The following is a 22,008-nucleotide window of genomic DNA, read 5'->3' as shown; positions in this document are numbered from 1 at the left end:
GGGAAATTTTTAAGGTTTGGTATTCTCAGTAGCGCTCCTGTTCCTTGCTCTTATGTAATATTAGCTCAAGCAATGCATTTTTTATCCTTCAACTAATGGAAAGCATTGTTATCAATGTGTAGGGACGTTCATGTGGTATTTCTACCCATTTAATTTAAAAAAAAAAAAAATTCTGGATAGTTCCCTGGCTCCCTATTTGCTTTCCAGGGTGGTTTGATGTAGGCCAGTAGTGTACCAGTAAGTTCACAGTTAATTTGGGCTCTCTCGTGCCCAGAAAAACTTAAAAAAAGTATCTGTGGAGTAGCAAAAATACCTTTACTCCCTCTGTCCCTTTCTGGATTCCCTACTACCCAACAGGGGTAATACTGCTAATTTTTCTTTTTAAGTTTTTTTTTTTTTCTTTTTTTTCCACGTGGTACCTTCCTAATGCATGAAAGAGGGGGAGATGAAGTGGCTAATGTTTCTGGGGTGTAGTAGTGTTTTGGATAGGGAGGTGCAGCTGTTAAGGGCTTAGTGTATAATCTGATGGCAAAAATAAAGGAAGAGCTTTGACATATTTTGTCATGTTTTTTTGGTTGAACATATTGTTCCTCTTTCTGCTGAGACAGCTGTTATAGAGGGGAAGAAGGATAAAATAAATATAGATTATATTTTAAGACTTTCAGGCTTTCATGATAGCCCCTCTGCCAGTTAGCCAGTGGCTCCTAGACCTGAGAGACGGGGAGGGCAGAGTTGGTGGGAAGCTAAATGAGCAGGAATGGCAGGAGCGGGGAGTCCCGGAGGTACCTGCAGCAAAGTGGTGGAAGTGGTAGTGACGGCAAAAGTGAGCAGGTAAGAGAGGAAGGAGGGAACGAGCTAAAGATTTTGAAACACTGAAGCGAACTCGAAAAGGAAAACTTGTGGGTTAATGTCTAGGCAGCCTTATGTCTCTAGGTCTTGAACAGAAGGGAAGGAAACAAGGAACAGGGAGGAGCAGCTCCGATGTGGGAAAACACCCTAAGTCAGGGTGAGAAAAGGTGGCGACTGCCAAGGGGTTGGAAACGCAAACGAGCAGTGAGTTAGAGAAACGGTCTCTGCAGAGAACGGTCCCCCCTCCTCCTCCTCCTCGTGGCAAGCTCGAGCTCACCGCAAGAAAAAAGAATTTGTTTTCTGTTGCATGTAAGCAGGGTGTAGTGATTTCATTTATTTTATTTGTAACTAGATGAATGCAGTTCAACTTTGGCAGACTGTGCGAGTTGATTACTTTGACAGGTTTGATTACCTTGACCTGAGTAGGTTGCAAGTGAATTGATTTCCCTTTGAGAAAAACATCGAAAGGCAACATGAAAACCTGTCAAAGGCAATTGAAGAGGGGTCAGGAAGTTTTCCTTACAGTAAAGAGAATTGCTAAACATGTCAGTTAAAAGGAGAGCTTACTGAAAATACCCGGATTTTGTGACTAGAGATCTTTGATAATTCTGTTCACTAGGAAAATGGGTTTATCTGTTTGATTTGCTTTTCATAAAGCACAGGCAAAGAATTGCCACAGAATAAAAAATAAAAATTTGAATCATAATTCCTTTTCTCCTAGAACACGTCAGTAATGGAGGATCAGAATGAAGATGAGTCTCCAAAGAAAAATACCCTATGGCAGGTAAGACTGTCATTCTCGCAAAGATAGTTGGAGTAATTTTCCATGTTCCTGCTTTTGCGAAACTTCTAAAGAGCTTGCTTCTGCAAATGCATAATCGCCCTCTTATGTAGTTGACTTTGTCATCCTAAAATTAGCTCAGTCTTCAAGGGAAAGATGACAGTGAATAACACTTGATGAATGACTAGATCTTCTCAGATTTTGTACATTTTCACTGACCTTGAAAAGGTGCATAAGATTGCAGTTCAAAGGGTACTTTAGAAAGCAGTTCAACGTTTCTGAGCATACAATCATTTAAAAGAAAAAATTCAGCACCTTCATGTGGTGAAGAATTGCCATGAGTTTAATTTGGAGAAGTTTGGGAATATTTCAAAGAGTGATAATTGTTCCCCAGGAGCCCTCTTGGTCTCTTGAAGGACTCAGATGAGCCTGGCATGGATCTTTGATTTCCTTTGCCCATTAGTAATAAGCCCTGGGGTGTTCTTCTCTAGAATTCTTATTTGTAGCTATAATTCCCAGCATTTAGCTAGGGCTGCTGTACAGCTATGTAAAATAATTGCATGTGTATTCTAATTACATTTTTACATGGATGCCCCAAACATAGGCATGAACTGCTTTTCAAAAACTAAATAAACCTTTGACGTCATGTACTTCTTGGTGTGTGTTAATGGGGCAAGCAATTCAACACCTGTGTGAGGGTCTTGAATTTTTTGTGCCGATGACAGAATTAATATCCAACTTTCTTATATGGGCACTGCGGGAACCTGTAAATCATTTGTGGATGCAAACTGCAATATGCAGCAGAAACCACTAGCTTAGCCTGGAAACTTTTGTTCTAAAAAGAATGAGTTCCTTGTTTGCATAGTGAGAGGTGAGAGAGGAGAATAGCAAGAGGTAAGAGAAGTCTTTCAGTGTAACAAGGAACTTAAAATTATGCACAAGGGCCTTTCATTCATCCTTATCTGTGGTAGATGAAACTTGTATGGTGTGATGGCTTTAACAGTATATTTCAAAATGTGTTGATTACTTCTCTGTATGTCCTCACATTTTCTTCCTCAATAGAGTTCTGATAAAGCTGTTCATATTGTTCATATTTAAATAGTGACTTTCTTTTTCTAAAAATAGATAAGTAATGGAACTTCATCTGTGATTGTCTCAAGAAAAAGACCATCAGAAGGAAATTACGAAAAGGAAAAAGACTTGTGTATTAAATACTTTGACCAGTGGTCTGAATCAGATCAAGTTGAATTTGTGGAACACCTTATTTCACGAATGTGTCACTATCAGCATGGACATATTAACTCTTACTTGAAGCCCATGTTACAACGGGACTTCATCACTGCGTTACCAGGTAATTAATATTTATTTTACAAGAAGTAGGTATATAAATACATTTTTTTTATACTTTGGGATGTATGCAAACTTTTCTTTAATATTCTTCAGATTTAGATTGTGTCCTATAAATAATGTGATGCTTCCTAGTCAAAGTAGTGTAGGAGGATAAGTCATTCACTTCTGTGATTAATTGAATTGGCCACTGGATGCCAGTGTTGTTCCATGTAAAAGCGGTTTGAACGGCATATTCTGAAGAACAGTTTGTGTTTAAATTGGGTCTGAGTTGCAAAAGTTGCATCTATGCAAGCTCTGGTCTAGCTTTCTTTTTCATTCCAGGCCCATAGGTGTAGAAAATATTATATGGGTGCTTTTGTGAAGTCTTTATTACATTTTTATTTCTGTCCTAAATTTCCCAAGCCTTTAAAAGAGAAAAAAAAAATCAACCAAAAAAACCCCTCAGCTGCCCACTCAGATAAGTGAGTCTAGTCATTTGTGTGGTCTTGTTACTGACTCAAGAATAATTTGTAGTTTTTTTTTGTATAGTCCAGGTCCTTTCTTCAATTGCTCAGAACCTCTTTGCCTCAGATGAGTGTGAATCTGTATCAATAACTGGAATATGAAATCTGTTCTTATGCTTACTATATGCATTTCTTTAAAAACTTGGAGCAGTAATAACTATATATATATATATATATACACATTATATAACTCTCTCTCTCTGTATGTGTGTGTGTATATATATATATATATATATCTCCATCCATCCATCTCTATCCTTTAGCTTTTAATTATCTTTGTAAGAGGTATCATTTTTTTTCCATTAAGATCAGAAAGGAATTGTATCCCTGGATTTTTTCTGATAGGTAGCTTGGTTCATTTGATTCTTTAGGTAAATGATGGACATTATTTCCAAAATTGGAAATAAGAGTAAAACGGGTCAAAATGTTCCATTTGCCCTGAGAGTGCAGTAGCACAGATTGATACCTGGGGCGAGCGGGTGCTCTGTGGGTATCATCCCCGAAAAGACCAAGGCATGACAGAAAGCCCTGAGGGCAGAGGGGGAGGTGATATGGGTCTGGGTGAAAAGGTAAACGCCTGCCTCGGTTTCCCCCAGCGGGGAAGCCAAAACCCATTTGAGCGATAAAACCTTCCCATAGGATTAGAAACTGGTAATGTAGGGAGCGCAGGAACCACTGAAGTACGCTTGCCTTTACAGGCTACTTCTGCTGCAAGCTCTGAAGCTTTTCTAGCCGTTGGTGTCCTGAGGTGGTCTCTCGTGTATGGACTTCTCTGGTATCGAGTGACAGAATATTGGATTTCTTTTTTTTTTTTAATATTGCAGTTGTCTTCGCTTTGAAACTATGGGTTTTTGTTTTCTCTAGTGCTGCTTTATTTTCACAAAACCTGGAGGAATTTATCTTTTGGAGGTGGTGAGGGGGTTTCTGCTCAGCTGTCAAATGTGGTTGAGATGAACTAAATCAATAGTTGGAGAGGTGGAGTGAGGAAATGAAGAGCATGGTATAGGACACAGGAGCTCGCTTGTGCTCTGTTTTCTTAAAACAGGCTTAATAATGCAAAAGTGAGGGAGGAAGCTATGCAAAGCGGGGAGCTGCCTTTCCCCCAAGCCTCGCTTTCATGGAATTTATAGCTGATTTAGCTCATTTAGCCACATGCGTACAAAATGGGTTCCTAGTTTTGACTGGAGAGCTGCTTCCTTTAGGTAGCCTAGATATTGTCTTCCAGGGTTTTTTCCTTGTTTAAACTGAGTGTTGAATTTGGATGTTCCCTAGAGAATATCTGAGTTTCAACTAAAAATAAAGCGATATAGATCTTTGTGGTTGTCATATGCAAATATGATCTTCAAGTATAATTCTGTTTGCCTTTATTTTTACACCTCAGGTATCATGGAGATGTATAGTTCTTTTATATTTATTGCTAAGAAAAAAAGTGAGTGTTTCAAAGCACCTTGTCACTGAAAAGTTTACCTGGCTGTACGATGGTCTGCTGTATTCTTTTATGGTGAAATAACGTTAGTTTTCCTTTGGGGATATGACCATCCAGTAATGTCATTGTTTTTGAATGTTGTGTTATTTTGGCAATTGGTTTCCTTACATGTAGATGCTGGATTGTAAATGGGAAGAACTATAGGAAAATTTGATGGGAAAGCTTGTAATGGATTTTAATAGCCTGCCTATCAAAGTGTAAAAAAAGAAGTCGGTGGTTTACAGCAAGCAATACGAAACCTACCTCTCCTGCCTAAACAGCCATGGTCTCTAGAAGGTTGTAACGCAAGTTGAGTGTAAACGTTCACTAGTCATCCTTGAGCTAGCAGAAACTTAGGTGCATGCGTTTTTGGATGAAAATAATAAATATTTTCTATAATGCCCAGACCTAAAATGGAGCTGCGTGTTCATACTATCTGCAGCGATTCACCCGATAGCAGCCGTGAGTCTGCGCTCAGCGAGACGGCTGCTGCGGTCGAGGGGCAATTGGGAATCTTCATCTCCCTGATCGTTTGTGCTTTATTGCGCAGCACTGGGAGGTGCTGGTTTAATAATGCGAAAAAATACTTATGCTAAAACACTTCCTATTTAATAGTTCCAGGTTGTGCAGATTTTGACTCTAAGGTGCATCTGATGGCACTGCGTGTACATGTGCTCCAGGTGCCCGTCATGGTTCGTCTTCTCTCCCGCCTGAGTGCATTTGTGCAGAAGGAATCGTTCTGCCCAGGAGAAGTTCTGCCTTGACCTGAGAAGGCCTGTTGCTAATGAGCTCCTCTGTCAAGGGTGGGGAGAAAGGGCCCCCGGAAACCTCTTTGCCTTCTGCATTTCTGCATTTTTCCTCTGTTGCCCTTCAGCCATGTATACGTATACGCTGGGTCTTTTTGGAGAAACAATTGACTTGAGTTTAATGATTGACTTTTTAATTAAAAATATATCAAGGGGAATTTGATTACTGTGGTTCTGAACACAGTTCTTGACTGCAGATTCCTATTTCCTTAAAGGAATATGTTGACCTCTGAACTTATTCAGTAGTTTTAATTGGAGAGAGTTTTCCCCTTTATCCGGGAGTGGGACATATTTCTCTAAAGAAAATTTGCTGCTTTTGACTTTTTTCTGAAGTTCTTAGTTTTGCTTATGGCTAATATTATCTGTGGCTGCTGCTTCTTGCAGTGTCATTCAACTTCGTGAAGAAATCTTTGGAGGTTTGTGATCGTACTTAAAGTAACTTTCTCCAAAGATACAAGTCGTTTAAAAAAAACTAAAAAAAAATTCAGTTTCCCAGACTGCCGGATAGAAGCAAAGGTTTCATAACTTACTATGCTGCAATTGCTACTGGTCATGATGCTGAACAGAGGCACAGAATTTTCATGCATCTGATAATTTTTTTTTTAAAGAAAATAATTATAAATTGCATTTTGTCTCATCTCATCTCAAGTCTTGAATATTTAAATGTAAACTTTATATTGCCAGTGCATACTCATTCCTCCTTAAGTTGCAGTAAGGTGTATAAGTTTCTGTGAAAGCTAATTGAAATTGGGAGACTAAGTGGTAATAATTCTTCACTGAACATCAGGCACAAAGAAAACTACATTTGAACATGCAGTGTTAGAATAACTCCTGTATAATTTGTTCCCAGTAATTTAATCTGAGCTGATTGAAATTAATCCCATGTTGGGCTAATATTGCATTAAAAGATATCAACCTTTTTAAAGATAGCTTCAGCTCTCTGAAGAAGTAAAATCCCTGTTTTCAAACCAAAGTAGTCTTTGCTTGCTGTTATCCCCACTGATTTTTACACCTGCGAGAATGCAGGAGAAATGGAAAATGCTTGTGGTATCTGGCTTCCCTTTGCTTCAGTGGAAAAAGTGATAATTATGGTTTGCTTTCCTGCAAGGAGGGCTGGAGTGTTTAGTCTGCAGGCTCTGCTCTTACAGCCTGGCTTGTGGTTGGGCTTTTCTCTCGACTAGCAATCACTGTTACGGCGTGTGCCTGGTACGGTATCAGCTATTACAGATATCATCGATCTGCCTTGTAGACTGCGGAGCAACTCGGAAAGGCTCGTTGTTCTTCCAGCTGCACTAGCTGCATTTCCTCCGTCGTGCCAAAGCCCACTCTGAAAAGGGAGCAGCGTCTAACGCACAGTATAGTTGCGAGAGTAACTTATGTCGCCTCTGTGCTTTTGCTTCCCTTAATTATCTTTAAGATGTTCATCGTACTGTTCCTTGCGTGGTCTCATCCAAATTGTGCCCTTTCCTTAAATCAATTACAACTTTGACCCTTGAGTTTCTATCTTTCGGCCTTTGATTGGGGAGGGGGAAAAAAGCCGATTTTGTATCTGTTTTATGTGTTAAAGCTCTAAGAGAACTGTACGCCATGTCAGGCAAGCGAAACCCTGCCAGAGTTCTTTTGAAATTTGTTTCTAAAATAATAAGTCTGTGCAGTTGCATGATCTAAGTGACTGTTTCATATCTAATGTTAGTCCGTTTTATAGAGTTGACATCCCACATTTGGGTTTCATTTTCATACAAAGTGATATTTACACATTGAGCTTTGAAATCTCTGTGGATTTTAATTGTTTTAATTTATTATTGAAATTCAACCAAACCTTCATCTGGTACCTATAATCAACAACAGCTGTAACTTTTTACCATTTTCCTATAAAACTGCAAAAGCTGTTGTTGAGGCATGACAGTTGGGAGTAATGTTTTTCTTTGTTTCTTTGAGAAGTGCGCTAGTAAATGCTAGATGCATTTTATTAAAGAAAATGCATAATTTTTGGTACCTCTTTCAGAAAATGTTTTTAAAACGAACTGTGCACTGACTTTAACTGTACAATGGGTATTTGTAACCTTGAACTTCCATTAAATTAAATGAGAGAGAATCCTACATGGTCTCTGAGTTAATTATAATGGGTCCATCTAAGAATCGGTGCTTCACACCAGTTCCTACTCCATTAATTAGGACAACAATTTTACATGCCATGTTTTTAATGTGAACACTGTAAATCTATACATCTTTGCTAGTAGTAAAAATCTTAAGAAGAGAATGAACAGTGGGCAAAGCAAAGCACTTGGATGTTTGTGCTTGGTCTGTAGTTTTCAGGACTGAGTAAGTTCATAGAAGAAAAGATTGCTTTAATAACATTGGAAAACACTGGTGTTTCAGACTTTTAAATCTGTCTTTAACTGTGACCTGTGCTACTCAGAATTGTAAAAATTACGCACCTACTAATTCACAACTGGTCCTTCAAACCCAATGAAATATTACTGGCTCCATAATAAACAGGCTGTCGGTGTTGCCGAAAGAGTAGTCACAGCCCGAGAGGTGTATTCAGGCATTGGTAGGCACAAATATATTAATGCTCTTGTGGAGATGAGATGTGGTAGCTGATTGCTGGTAGCTTTTATTAAAAACCTTGGTTTAATTCATTTAAAAATTAACGAGCATTTGGTACTGGGATTGCACCGCAAGGAAAAGGGCCTGAAAAAACTTCAGGTTAGTGAAATGATTAAAAAAAAATGCCAAGCATTTAGCGCTTGGGTTGTGTCTCTCCAAGCTGTATACTGCATAGCTACATAAAAATCCTTCTGTAAGGTAGGCAGTCACGGCTAAATATTCAGGAGAACATCCCTAACCTATAGGGAAAAAAAAGCTTTACTAAGGAAGATGATTTTCTTTATACCTTGAGCTCAAGTGGAGACCTATTCTCCTTGGGAACCACATTCTAGCCCTGCCTCTAAATGCTTCATACGTTGTGGTGAACTGGTCTCTTTTTAAAGCTGGGTTTCAGAAAGGACCTAGCCCTTCATCCAAAGACCAGGCTGACCCATCCTGCTGAGTTACCCAAGAGCCTTGAACCATGCTTTGATCAGTCTCTTACGGGTCAGGCATTTTTGGCTTCTTTAGGTCCAAATGCTATTTTTTTTCCTTCAGGGTCCTGCCCGTGCAATAGGAAGCCACCAAACTCATCTTTCTACGCAGCCCCTGTTGTGTGGTTTTCTGTGGTGGAGTCGAGGCTGTGGTTGGGATGCTGAAGAACAGCGCTCTGGTGGCATGATGAATTTTGTACCTCCCTTTTTCTGAGGAAACAGGATTAATGACTCGCGGTGCCTCAGCGGCAGCGTGCCGGCTCTTCACCTCTGCTTGAAATAATCCGTGGATAGCCATACGTGGCAGCATTTGGTCTCCAAGAAAATCTCTGTTTTTTGGAGAAATTGTTGGTACCACCTTGGTCATTAGTGTTCAGGCTGTGATTGGAGACCCAAAGGGCTGGCTGACTTCTCCTTTTAATTTACCAGCTTCCTGCCTGACTTTGACTGCTCGAAAACGCGCTGAAACACTTTTGAATACTTTAAAGCAGGCTTTTAAGGGAGTGTAGTGACTGTCATTTTCTTCTACTTAATGAGCCTCAAAATAGAAATCTAAATCAGACTCTGCTGAAACCGTCTAAAGGACGTGTGCCTTGCTGCTCATACCAGGGGTTTTGGATACAGCGTATGGATTGCTGCCAACAACGGCATATGCCGTATGCTGCCGATGCGATAGCTTAACAATTTATTGCATCCGATTGTGTAGCAATGTAAGGACTTTTTCAACTCATTGCTGTGAAGCGATATAGGAAATCAGCTATCGTTTTGCCATCTTGGTCATTTTTGGAAGATGACTTTTTCTTTCTTGCTCTAATGAAGCTCCTAAAGTGCTTATACTTGCCTTTAAAATGTTTGTCTGCCACTGAAAGGCAGGTGATCCTGTCCTCTTAGCTTTGAGGCATATCTCAGTTTGGTCGTGAGCAGATCTGTGCAGTGTTTCTGAAAGACGACGAAGGTATGTTGCAAGAGGGAAAACGCGTGCGTTTGTTGGGTTCACAGGATGCTTTGCAGTGCAGTTTTTTAATTCGGTTGGTTACTGGCAAGTTTACAGCTCATCAGAGCTCTCGTCTTTTTTGCAGGGAGAGGACAATTATTTAGCTTGTTGCCAGGAGATGGCAGTAACAGATAAATTTTTCCATATGTGCCTGACCAGGAAGTTTGTGCAGGAACATCATCTGAACATCCTGTAATATTTGTTGGTTTTCCCCTTGGGAATTGCTGCTTTTCATTGGACGTGTTCATGACTTTCACATTTCAAAGCTTGCTCAGAACTGTAGACCAGGTATCTGCCACGTGCTCAAATGCCAGCGTGGCTACTTTGTCCTGTAACCTTTCTTTTTAAGTAGATAGCTGAAATAAGCACTGAGTTACGGTTCTCTTATTTGTCAATAAGGCAGAATTACCCCTCCCAAGTTTTCGGTGAGAAAGGAATCCAGTAGGCATCTGTCCCAGCCGCAATCCGGTCCTGGTGGCTTTCTACTCAAGTCTTACAGAAATACTTCTCGCATCACAATGTTTAACTTTTTCTTTTTTTTTTAATAATTTCTGGATCTGCTGATTTAACTGTAACCTGCTGCTTTATTAACATTTATTTTCTTCTCGCTTCTTCCAAATGCTATAATCATTCATTTTTATATTTAATTACTGAGCTTGAAACATAACAGCTTAATAGTGATTAAACTAAATTATCAGTTCAGTCATTTCTTAGTACAGTATATGGTCTCTTAATTACCTGATAATTTGGCTAAATATCCCTGTAGGAGGTGTGTGTGTATAAATATATATCTATCTCACATACCTTTAGCCCTGAACTAGAGTAGACATGCTGGGAGGACAGCAAAAGCCCTAACTTAGTCTGAAGAGGGAGAGGAGGGTGTTGTAAGCACAGCTGTGGTAAAATGGCTTTTGAAAGAAAAATGGTGCAGTGAAATGGGAGCCTTAAACACTTTTTAATTTATATGGGAACCTTGGTGTACTGCTCTATTAATGTAACATTGGCAATAATGGTGGTTAATTGCCGTATCCCGTGCACTGTTTGCTTTGGGAACCAGAACGCTTTATGCAGAAAATTTCCCTCTTCCTTTTGAAAACGTCATGCGCTGGGAAAATGTGCAGAGAACTGTGGTGCCAAATTACAGAGTTATGGGTGTCCTAGACGTACTCCCGTGTCCTGCGTCCGCTGATCTTACCCTTGAAGCTTTGCTTGTGCAGCAACACAACGATTCTGTACTAAAAGAACTGTTGGGTCTGTTTCTCCTAAAAGCTGCTGTGTCCCCTGTTCCTCACGCCTGTAGCTTCGAAAACGGAGAAATGCGTAGTCAGCAGACCTGGGCCGTTTTCTTCATTTTTATCTAGATGCGTCCTCTGCTTTGCACAATGACTTAGTCTGGCTTCTTGATACCAAATGACTCCGGATTTTAAACCAGTTCTCTAAAATGACCCTGTGATTGTGTTTTCCTAGAAAACCTTGAGAACTCTTTCAAATCAGATAACATCATAACAGCATAGCAAAGGTTTTTTCTTTTCTTTTTTTGATAAATATATCCTAAATAAACAATGTTTAGAATCTTATAGTAGATATCCCCTAGAAAGAGTGGGCAGATGCAGGCTAGAAGACCACTTTTATTTAAGGCCCTTGTATTTTCTTCAAACTGTTAATGCAGAAGGCAGAGCCTCTAGTTACTTGAACCTCGCTCTCTCACTCGCTCTCTCTCTATAAATCAGTTGTTTAAATTTGTTAGGACTGCTATTGAAGAATTTGAATAAACTTGACTTACTTTGTAGGAGCTTTCATCATTCTTAAAAGCTTTTTATAGTTCTCTGAATTCTGCAGAAGAAATGAACATGCTCTTCAGGTGCATATTTTGATTTCTTCTTTCTGTTGTTCATGTTCACGAAGGCCATGCCTAATCTAATCTGCACCTCACTGGAGGACTGTATGAACACAATCTTTGTTTTTCCAAAATGAATAGAAGTTTTTGTGTGTTTTTTATTTCTATTTGAAGTCTAAAGCAGGCTGACATAAGATAGAGTAGCAAATTAAAAAGGTCATCTAATTTGAAAGGGTCTTTTTTTTTCCCATGCTTGGCCAATTGGCATACATTATTCACTAAAATGAAGTTATTCTAGATTTCTGATTTAGTGAAGTTTTGGGGAAGGCAAAATTACAGGTCTTTTGAAATAAGTAATAAGTCTACTTGTGATTTCTTGTCTGACCAGTGACATTTCAGTAGGAATGTGAACAGGAAAAGTCTGATTGCTCTTTTAAATCTAATGCAAATATACTATCTAAGTGGTTCCTACCTATGTACCTTTACTCAACTTCAATCACGTTTGTTTATCTAGCACTCTCAGCAGGAGATAAAATCTGACAAAGCCCATAAGCAAATGCATGCGGCGCTTACCAAGGTAATTTAATGCCTTGATATGCATGTCCGGTGGTAGTTTATTGGATTCATCAGCTTCACTGATGTTCTCTCTACCAGCTTAAGTTCCTAGTGCTTCTGGATAAATATTAACTGACGATTGTGAGATAATGTATTGCAGCACGTTGCCTTACAAAGCCCTGGATCAACGGGCTAGGTTCTGACTTCTGGTTTATTTGAGCTACTGTTGGAGTTGAGTGCATCTAATACATGAATCTAGCCATACCATGGTGGGGAGAAGTTATCAGGGTTAAGAAGCTGCTTCTGGTAGTTAGGATCCTTGAGATAGAGAGTCAGTGTTTCCCCAGTCCATTAATAACTAATGCTTGTTGGCCTTATGCCGCAGGAGCAATTAGAGCATGAGCCATCCACGGAGATGTTTCTTCTTACATATCCAAGTAACTGAACCAGAAAGTTTGGATACTAGGGCAGAAGACAGCTGAGAGACTTTCTTGGTAACAGCTTCTGACAGCTTTTACTGCCAAAGGGCTTTCATTTGGAGTAATGTTGCCTTACTTAAGAGTTTTGTTTTGATACATTGCTAAACTCATTCTTTGACCCAGGAAACTTAACATCATCAAATCAACAGTAAGTAATCTCGCACCTCACTACTTTGGACTAGCAGGTAGCGTACCTCAGGGTGGAAGAACAGCAGATGAAGAAAAAATCCTAAGACAATATCTAATTAGTATGGATATTTTAAATACATTGGGCAATCCTTATGAAGCTAAATTAAATTTACTTTGCGCTAGAATTTATGGCACGGAAACTGAGTTGTCATCTCTTGTTGAGAATTATCTGAATCCTGGTGGTTTCTTAGCTGATTTTCATACTAGACACAATCACATTGACTGGACCAAAAATAAAAGCTGTATCAAATGTTTTAAGGTAGAATGATCGCATTATGTTGTTTCAAATATTTGTCCCTCTTGAATTTCTTTTCAGCTAAAGAGATGCCTCAAAGCCTGCTTCCAGGATAAGTCATTCAGTAATTTCCCCAAGGATGGGGTCTAGTGACAGTAACATGTAAATCGACATAATTGTCTTAGGTATTAAAGCACTGTTCAGAGTTAATGACTTAATTTCCAACTCATTCTCATTGATTTCCCCAGCCCACATCAGTTTGCAGCGCGTGGCCTCTCCACCATATCCTCTACCACCTGATTTCTGAACAAAATTTGGGAACGGACTGGGCATGTGTAGATTATAGAAAGAGTTTGAGTAGGAGTCATGTCCTTAGGTTTGATGTAAGAACGCTTTTGCAGAATCTCTGCTAATGCTCCTTCTGGTGAGCTTATCGGGGTATATCTGCGTTTGTTCCTCAGGAGTCCTGTCTTCCGCTGCGTTGACTTTAATCTAAATAGTAGTAAAATAATCAACATTTTAGCTTCGTATTACTGCTGCATTGTAAAGCATATATTTGAGGAAAACTTTCTTTTTGGGCCATGTAGCTCAGGGCATTGCATGCTCAAAAAGTCCAGCAGCAAAACATCTTCTGGTTATGCACTGTGTTGGAATTTGTCTTACACTCCCACTCTGTCTATTCAGCAGGCAGACTGTACTAGGAAAGGAATGGAGGTCGATATTTCAGGGTAGCTTTTTGGATTAACTAATACTTCTGTGTATGATAATGTAATTATCGCATTGCTCTGATGCCTTAAAGCTATGTTGTCATTCCCTAAATGTACTGCAAAACTTGGAGGAGGTTGGTAGTTGCCTGGGAAGTGACTGACACTTTGATTGCCTTTATTTCTTTGTAGAGCAAGGCTTAGATCACATAGCGGAAAACATCCTTTCCTATCTTGATGCCAGATCGCTCTGTGCAGCGGAGCTGGTATGCAAGGAATGGCAGAGAGTCATCTCTGAGGGAATGCTATGGAAAAAACTGATTGAACGGATGGTACGCACGGATCCACTGTGGAAAGGACTGTCGGAACGAAGGGGTTGGTGAGTACCTTGACAACGTCTAAATTCACCTTTTACTCTTACAGCGTTCTCTGTGGCGGATTTCTGTAATAGTGTGTTCTGCCAAACAGTAATTTTGCAGCACGTTAGTATCAGCGGGAGCCTTCCCTTCTGCGGACGTGGGGGGGGAGCCAGCTACTGCTAAAGCTATCGCCTCCCCTTTCTTCTCTTGCTTGGTCCCCTTTCCTTCCACGCACTGGTGTCCGTCTGTCACCACTTGGTCTCTCGGGGTAAGTCTGGCTGCAAAGTTGTGATTTCTGTTTTGTGGGGAGAACTGATATGTAACATTAGCTAACAAAAACTAGCTGCAGAATGTTTGCAGAACATGCAAAAATGCGGAAAGCCATAGCTTTTTCCTGAGTGAAGTATTTCTGATTAAACTTTTTCGCATCGTTTGTAAAATGGCTGGTTGGGCTTCAGAAACCTCTCCTACGGAGGTTTCTCTCTTCTCCTTTTACGTTTGTGATAACTGGATTTTTGCATTCTTCACAAGTGTCTGAAGATACGAGGTGTTCTGCTTTAGCAGCTTGTTTTTCTGTGCTCTCTAGTGGTGCACCTAAGAAAATGCAAGGCGTAGTTTAAAGAGCTGTGCAAGGGAGGACACCCTACTGGCAAAAAGCCTTCTGAAGCAGTAAACCCTAATTCAGAAAACCCTAAGGAAAATACCTGTTTTCTTTTCAGTCTTGGACATTTTAAATAAAGCTGTCAAATTGTACAATCAAAAGGGTTATAATTTCAATGCTAAGTATTATTACAAGTATTCTGTGGAAATGTGTCATAAGTTTTAGTTCATTGCAGCTTTTAAATCCCTTTAGAGTTCTTGGATTCTCTGTACTAAACTGAAAAATATATTTCTGGTTCTTTCTAGGGATCAGTACCTGTTTAAAAACAGACCAACAGATGGCCCCCCAAATTCATTTTACAGGTCCTTATACCCAAAGATAATACAGGATATAGAGGTATGTTTTCTGATGTATGTCTGCAGCAGAAATAATGTTTCACACTCTTAATGTTTCAAACGTTGATGTTAGAGCAGAGAAGCATATTATACATATTTATATCATGACTTCTGTTGTGAGTTCTGTCTGTCCAGAAACTGTAAAAAAAATACCCTTAGCAACTTACTACCACAGTATGTGCATTAACGGATTGCTTTCAAATTATAAGTGTTAATACCACCTTTTTTTCATTTAAAGATTTTGGAATTCTTCTGGCACTGTGGATTTTAATAAAATAGTTGTCTTAGGAAACTTATGATTACTCCAAGGCTATTCCACATACTATATGAAACCGGGTGTTGGTTACACTCATTTAGAAAGTGGCCCGAGGGTTAACTCCATAATATTAATCACTTAAACTTTACTGGTTTAATAACTTCTCTTGTTACTTTTAAAGCTGTCATCATCTCAAATATAGCTTTCTTCAGTGTATGGAATTTTTTTTCCCTCCAGTGACTTTGATAACAAAAATAATCTCTCCTATAATGATAAACCCAGTAAGGCTCTCAGTGGTAAAGAGACTAGGGAAATGATAATTCTTTTCTTTGAAGTAATTTTTTTTTCTTATCTTGAACCGGGCTCACTTACTCTTTTAACATGTTTCTGATGGATCAGGATTGTCTTAGTATTCTGCCTACTGGCAGAAAAGTTAAGTCTTGCTCAGTTTGCTATGTACCCACCACAAAACGCTAAATTATACCATGCATTGTAATACATTTATTTCAAGCATGTGATGGACATAAAATTACTGGTCTGAAATTCGTTAGTGGGGAAACACATGTTTTGTTGTTTAAGGCAGATGTGAACAAATGGAATCATTCTGCTATGGCAAATGTGAGTTTGTGTTGCTTGGCACTCAATAAACCAAATTATTCAGAATTTTAACCTATCTGTAAAATGCAGCTGCTGCTGAATATAATCCATTTTTCAAATATTATTTTTTATAAACCCTGCTGCACAATTTATAAACGTTTAAAGTTATAGAACTAAGTGTAAAGTGTAACCTAGGCAAAATAAGGCCAAACTGGATATTTACTTGTGAGGTGAATGTTACATGTTTTAGTACTTGAAGTAAAACCTCCTCTGTATAAGGAATGACAGAGAGCTTTGGGATGCTTAAGTTCCCACTGGACTACTGGCAACTCTTAATGTGATATTTTCTTGCTTTGCGCAAAATTTCAGCCTCGTTTAGTAAAGAAAATGGGCAAAAGGCAGTGTGAAAAGATGATGTTTGAGAAGATGTAAAACAGTGAAGTTGTTCAGCATTATTATATTCCAGATTTTTATGTTTATTCTTCTGAAAGGTGTAAGTGAAACAATTCTATGAGAATTCTCATTATTGGATTTGGAGTATTGCTCAGATGCTATGAGGCCTTTTAAAAGCCTTTGAACTTTTGCAATCTTCTGTTTCATACTTTAATTCTTTAGTTGTTGTAGGTATACTAATAATATGCACCGACATGAAGCTCTTGAAACAGTTCATATTAGTAAGAAATAAGTAGGAAAAAGGAAAAGAATTTCGTGTTTCAATCACTATCACCACTAATATTGGTACTAAAAGTAAAAATATTCAGTCTTTTTAAACAGCTGGGAGCAGGGAAAGGGTGCCACTGAAAATATATCCTGGTAATGAACGTGTTTCTTGAAAAACTGAACTTCATTAAAATAACAGTAAATACTTTAAACCCTCACATTAAGAGGAAATTTTTGCATTGCACGGCGTGAAAACTAAGGGCTCACGTATTCCAAACTTGGAAAATGTGTCAGTGTTCAGAAGTCAAGAAATCAGATTTAGACTATTCTTTTGAACCCTAACTTTCAGAGTTTTCTACTCATAAATTTTCATTTTGCATTATATAATGCTCAAGGGGATGGTGTGATAAGGGTAAAATATACAGAGTAAGGGGTTATTTCGTGTCAAGCTTTGAAATGACATGGGAATGGTAGAGAATGTTGTATGTAAGACACGACACATTACTCTTAAAAATATGGAATAATTAGCATAGGGAGAGAGCTGTCTTTTCTGGGTGTATGACGAGGAAACTGTAAGCTGTTACCATAGTTCCTGCTGATTCCAAACTGCCTGAAAATCGTTTCTGTAGTTACTAAGCTGTGCTTGTACCCTTAAGTTAAATATCACTGGGATATACAGTAGTGCCGCAAACTGGAGGGAGGCAAGTTTACAGAAGCAGAATTAGAGCTGTTCAGGGATAAGCTCCAGTACGTCTGTTCTTTCCAGTCTACACTTATGTCCATAAATGTATGAAAAACCTTTGGTGTTTACTGGCTCTCGATCATTTGGGGTAAAATTTAAGGTATTGGCAACTAACCTCAAAGCTGTACATGGCCCGTGGATACCTTTCAGAAGAGCCCGGAGCTGTCAGCTCTGGGATCCTGCCTCTGCAATTCACTTCACCAAAACTAAGTGTAAGCCTCTGTTTGCCCATATTGAGGAAACAAGTGCGTCTTTGTCCGGTCTTCTAGAGCGACGAAGTCTCTGTTGGAAAACTGATGGCTACTTCCAGAATCATCAGTGCTCAGTTTACCCAGGCAGCGTGTTTCCCACTCCTGGTTCTTTGAAACTGCTGCGCTGGAGGGGGAAGGCGGAAGGGCTGGGCTATTGTGCCACATAACATTTTCCCCTCTTTTAAGGTTTCCTTCAAGCCTGCTGAAATATTGCCGTAGTCTGCGTTTCCAACCTGGAGTGGGGTTAGTGTTTTTGCTAGTAGTTAAGGGTCCAGTAATTCTTCCGCTTCCAAAAGTCTTATTATATAATTTTTCTAAAAAATTTTTATCCTTTAAGTCATTTTTCATGAACTGCTTCCCTAAAGGACTCCCAAAGGAAGTTTTTAACGCTTTTTAAAAATGCAGATAGTGGGGAACGATAACAACAACAAAACTCAACTATAAGATTTGGAACACTTAAAAACAAAATAAGAGGAAAATGTTACAGTTGGTTATGGTCTCCTGCAGTTTCATATTTTTTTCCATTTCTCAGTTTTTCAAAGCAATGTGCAGAAGCTCTAATTTAAGACTTTCATCTTAGCAGTGATGAAGAATTTCTATCTCTGAATTGCAAAATGTTTTTTCTTCAAATATTTGGCTGGACCTTTAATGAGATCTTCCTGTTTCTGTCATTGGGTCAGAATTTAGGGAGCTAGTGATGAGCTGAAGATAGTCGCTCACCCCAACTAACCACTTAAATAAAAATGTTTTTACAAGACGATTATCTTGTGTGTGAAGGACATGATTTTCTTAATACAATAAAATATATTTAATGTAACTGCAAGTCTTGTAATATCGTATCTTGTAATACCTGTGGAAGACAAAGATTAACCAAATGCTGCTAGACTGTTTTTAGCAACCGAAGCAGAGTTAATAATTTACCACAGTTGGGTGGTACTAAATTGGGTTACGAGTAGAGATAAGCTCAAAGGAGAATGTGCTCTCTCTTCTCAATTGACTGACAAAATTTGAAGAGTAATCCAAAACCCAAGTTAACAATTGGAAGGAAAAATGAGGAATGATAAATAGCTAACTTGAGTTCTTTCCCTTGGGTTCTCTATGCATTTTGGGTCAGAAGTCTGTGCAACCACGAAGCGCTGTTAGCTGCAAGGTAATGCAGACTGTGATTTGGCAATGTGGGGTCCCTTGCCTCTCTGAAAATTTATTAGTGCCAATATCTGCTTATTTCATGCCAAAGACATTCAGGAACATAATGTCACTTCTGAAATCATTGGATTTGAAAATAAGAGGACCTTTAGAGATCTGAAACCAAATTCTTGGAAAGAGGTAGTTACTCTCCACCTCTACTGTGAGGCCAAATATTTAATTAGGTTTCACCTCACAAGAGGTGGTCCAGTAATTTTAAATGTCTCCAAGTCAGATGTTGAATTGCCAAGCTTCTTTAGGAGCCCTTTTAAAGGGAAAAACTTTTGGGAGGCTTATCCTAGAAAACTGAATCTGGGTTTGTGAGGCTTGTTTATGGAGATAATGTGATTGGTGCAGGGTATGCCTGGATGCGGTCCCAAAGCATGGTGGTGGAGGTCAGCTGTCTTAAGCGGATTGTGTTAATCGGCAGATTGCCAAAATGGGAAGTTTAACAGTGTTGATTCCAGAACCCCAAGTCCCTGGATTTTTTCCATGTTATTTATGACTCTTGGCCAGCTATTCAGTTTTCCCTTCAGAATTAGCACAAGTATCTACTTCTTGTGATGAGTTGAGAAGACATAAATGTTCCTCTTACCTTTAGGCACATGGAAAGTGCCCTCATCTTGTTTCCATGGAGACTAAGGTCCACTTGATTAACAGGAGAATTAAAATGTAATTTTGCTAGAGACTTTAGGAAGGAATGGTTCCGGGCCATTGAACAGACACCATACCTTCTTCTGAACATTGAGAATGTTCAAATTTTAGAACTAGAACTGGACTTGAAAATCTTGCATATAAAAGAAAAACCTGAAAAGGGGAAAAAGTCATCCCTTACTCCAAGTCGTTGCCAGCTTTGGGAGATATTTGTTTATGAAAGTTCTAATGTATAATTTCCAAGGAATTGTATTTGTTTAGTAGTGTCTTAATTATGAAGCTTGAGAAATTGTGTGTGGAGGGCTGTGGGGGAAATCAGGTCAGCAGTATATGCCTAGAGTTTTCTTTTTCAGCCAGCCTTTGAAGTCTACTCCACAGGCTTGCATTTTCCAAAAGTCATTCCTTAAAAATGAAACTGGCCAATGAAACGAGGCTTTTGAGCGGCAGAGACAAAGCTGTAGAGACGAAGTAGTGCACGACTCGGGTTTTGGCCCTCACGCCTGGAAGGGGCAGGCGACAGCGCTCGGATCGCTAGTGTGTGACGGATCCTTGGCTTGGCCGTTTTATTCACTTCGCACACGTCACACGTGCTTTTTACAAACAGGCAAACTAAACCTGCCCTTCTTCTTCTGCAGATTTGAAAGGGACATTTTGTTGTTCCTGTTTAAGTACTTAGGGCGCCCCTATGCTATGATAGAGGCTTATAAGTACCTATTTAAGTAGAGCATTAACTTTGTATATTTACGGTATTGTGCATAAAGTTAGTTATTGTCTCAATGGAAACTAAAATATACAATTTTGGTTTTTGATAGCACTGTTCTTTGTCAGGTGTTTGGTTTATTACAGGTGCACGTATCACTGAAGTACCTCAGAGGACCTCTCTCTGCTTTCATCGCTTTTGGCTTGTTTTTTTTTTTTTTTTAATTTCCTCTATAGCTCCAGAAGGGATTGATTTGTTGCGCAGTTAACAGCAGTTCCTTTCTGCTATCATTCTGGAGTCAGCAAGAGTCCATTTAAAGTTATTTTGAAGCTTGAAGTTTTATTGTGTCTGTGAAGTGTGTTGTACGTACTTGACAGAAGTTGGTGGAAATGGATTGCTTTAAGAGAACACCAGCAAGACCCGTCCACAGGTGTCATGGCCACTTGCAGCTGCAGGAATGGAAAGGGCTTGTTTGAGATGCTCCCTTGGATCACTTTGGGGATTTCGTGCTTTGTGGCCACATTTGTAGCAGTGCTTGGTAGAGAAGACAGACCTTTCTGGGAAGAGCGACTGCTTTGGTCATCTGCATCCTCCTGTTACAGGTCTGACTGAATAGGAGCTGAGAGGATTTTTGGGTCATGCTCCCTCTCTGGGGAAGGAGGAAAAACTGTATGGGTCAGATCAAAGGTCCAGCTAGTGCAACATCCTGTCTTCTGACAGCATCCACTAACAGATGCCTGGGGCAAAGTGCTGGGACATGATACAACTACACTTGATTATTCCCAAATAAACTGAATAAAAGTCTCTTATTTCCTGCCTTTACAGTCTCTTCAGTCTCCCTCAACAGATCTGTCACTGCTCACAACTGTTTTTCTAGGTCTGAAATTTTGGCTTATGGGGATTTTTTTTTGGAAAGTGCTCTTTTTTGTTTTTTTGTTGTTGATGAATCTGATTAGCCTAAGCTCTCTCCGGTGTATAGCACCGTTTTGCCACTTAGAGAACATACTGTCTTTTCTTGTACTAGATGAAATGGTCAGTATTATACTGTCAGCTTTCTCCCAAGGTGGCTTCCTGTATTCCTATTAGGTCCATGTCCTTTAATACAGCTTTTGCAAGTCTTCTGTTCTTCCCCTGTAAGAAATGAGCATATTCCACTGTATCATGCTCAGTGAGAAAAATCTAGAAAGTGGTTTGGGTTTTTTTCCTTTGTTTTAATGAAGCTTTAAAAAGGGTTCTGCAAAGCTGCAGTGAGACTCAAATAGTTTTACTTGGTTGGACCTTCGAGCAGCTTCATACATATTGGATCAATTGCATGCAGAAAAAGCTGACGCTTCATCAGTTTATATTGTTCACATTTGGATCTTATCTAAGCAGCTGTAAACATTAGGAACTTAATTTTTAGGTTGTGAATTCTGCCAAAATTCATGATTTAATTGTAACGCTTGTTAGGAAAAGCTTCCCATCCCTTCTTCTCTAGCGTTGTTTAGGATTTTTGGACTTCTTGGTCTATGGCTTTTCTTCTGGTCTTGGAAGTCACACTAGAAGTGGTGTTTTACCCCAGACTAACCCAAAAGCCCGTTTAGTACTCAGTAGTACGCTCCTAGTTGTTTGGCCTTGCTTTAATTTCAGATCATTCTTCAAAACGTAGCGTGGTTATCCTGTGACTTCTATAAATCAAGCCAGAAGCCCATTTTTCAGTTACTGGAAGTCTTTCCAATATTTTTTGTGAAAGTGGCCCTTTCTGCTTGTAGTAAAACAAATGCATTCTGAACTTCAAA

General features: G+C 39.3%; 1 protein-coding gene across 4 annotated transcripts in view; it reads left to right on the top strand.

Annotated features, from left to right (window-relative positions):
- Nucleotides 1-22,008, top strand: part of FBXW11 (F-box and WD repeat domain containing 11) — a 78,471-nt gene that overhangs the window by 37,676 nt on the left and 18,787 nt on the right. For all 4 annotated transcript variants that reach the window (XM_067305123.1, XM_067305121.1, XM_067305124.1 and 1 more), the window contains 4 exons: nucleotides 1,571-1,633; nucleotides 2,756-2,981; nucleotides 14,023-14,209; nucleotides 15,096-15,186. In XM_067305123.1, coding sequence (XP_067161224.1) covers nucleotides 1,571-1,633; nucleotides 2,756-2,981; nucleotides 14,023-14,209; nucleotides 15,096-15,186 — 567 coding nt within the window. The remainder of the gene's footprint in view (nucleotides 1-1,570; nucleotides 1,634-2,755; nucleotides 2,982-14,022; nucleotides 14,210-15,095; nucleotides 15,187-22,008) is intronic.

This window comes from Apteryx mantelli, chromosome 14, assembly GCF_036417845.1.
Source record: "Apteryx mantelli isolate bAptMan1 chromosome 14, bAptMan1.hap1, whole genome shotgun sequence".
NCBI lineage: Eukaryota > Metazoa > Chordata > Aves > Apterygiformes > Apterygidae > Apteryx > Apteryx mantelli.
Note: the sequence above shows the minus strand (reverse complement) of the source record. Positions and strands in the feature narration are given on the sequence as shown.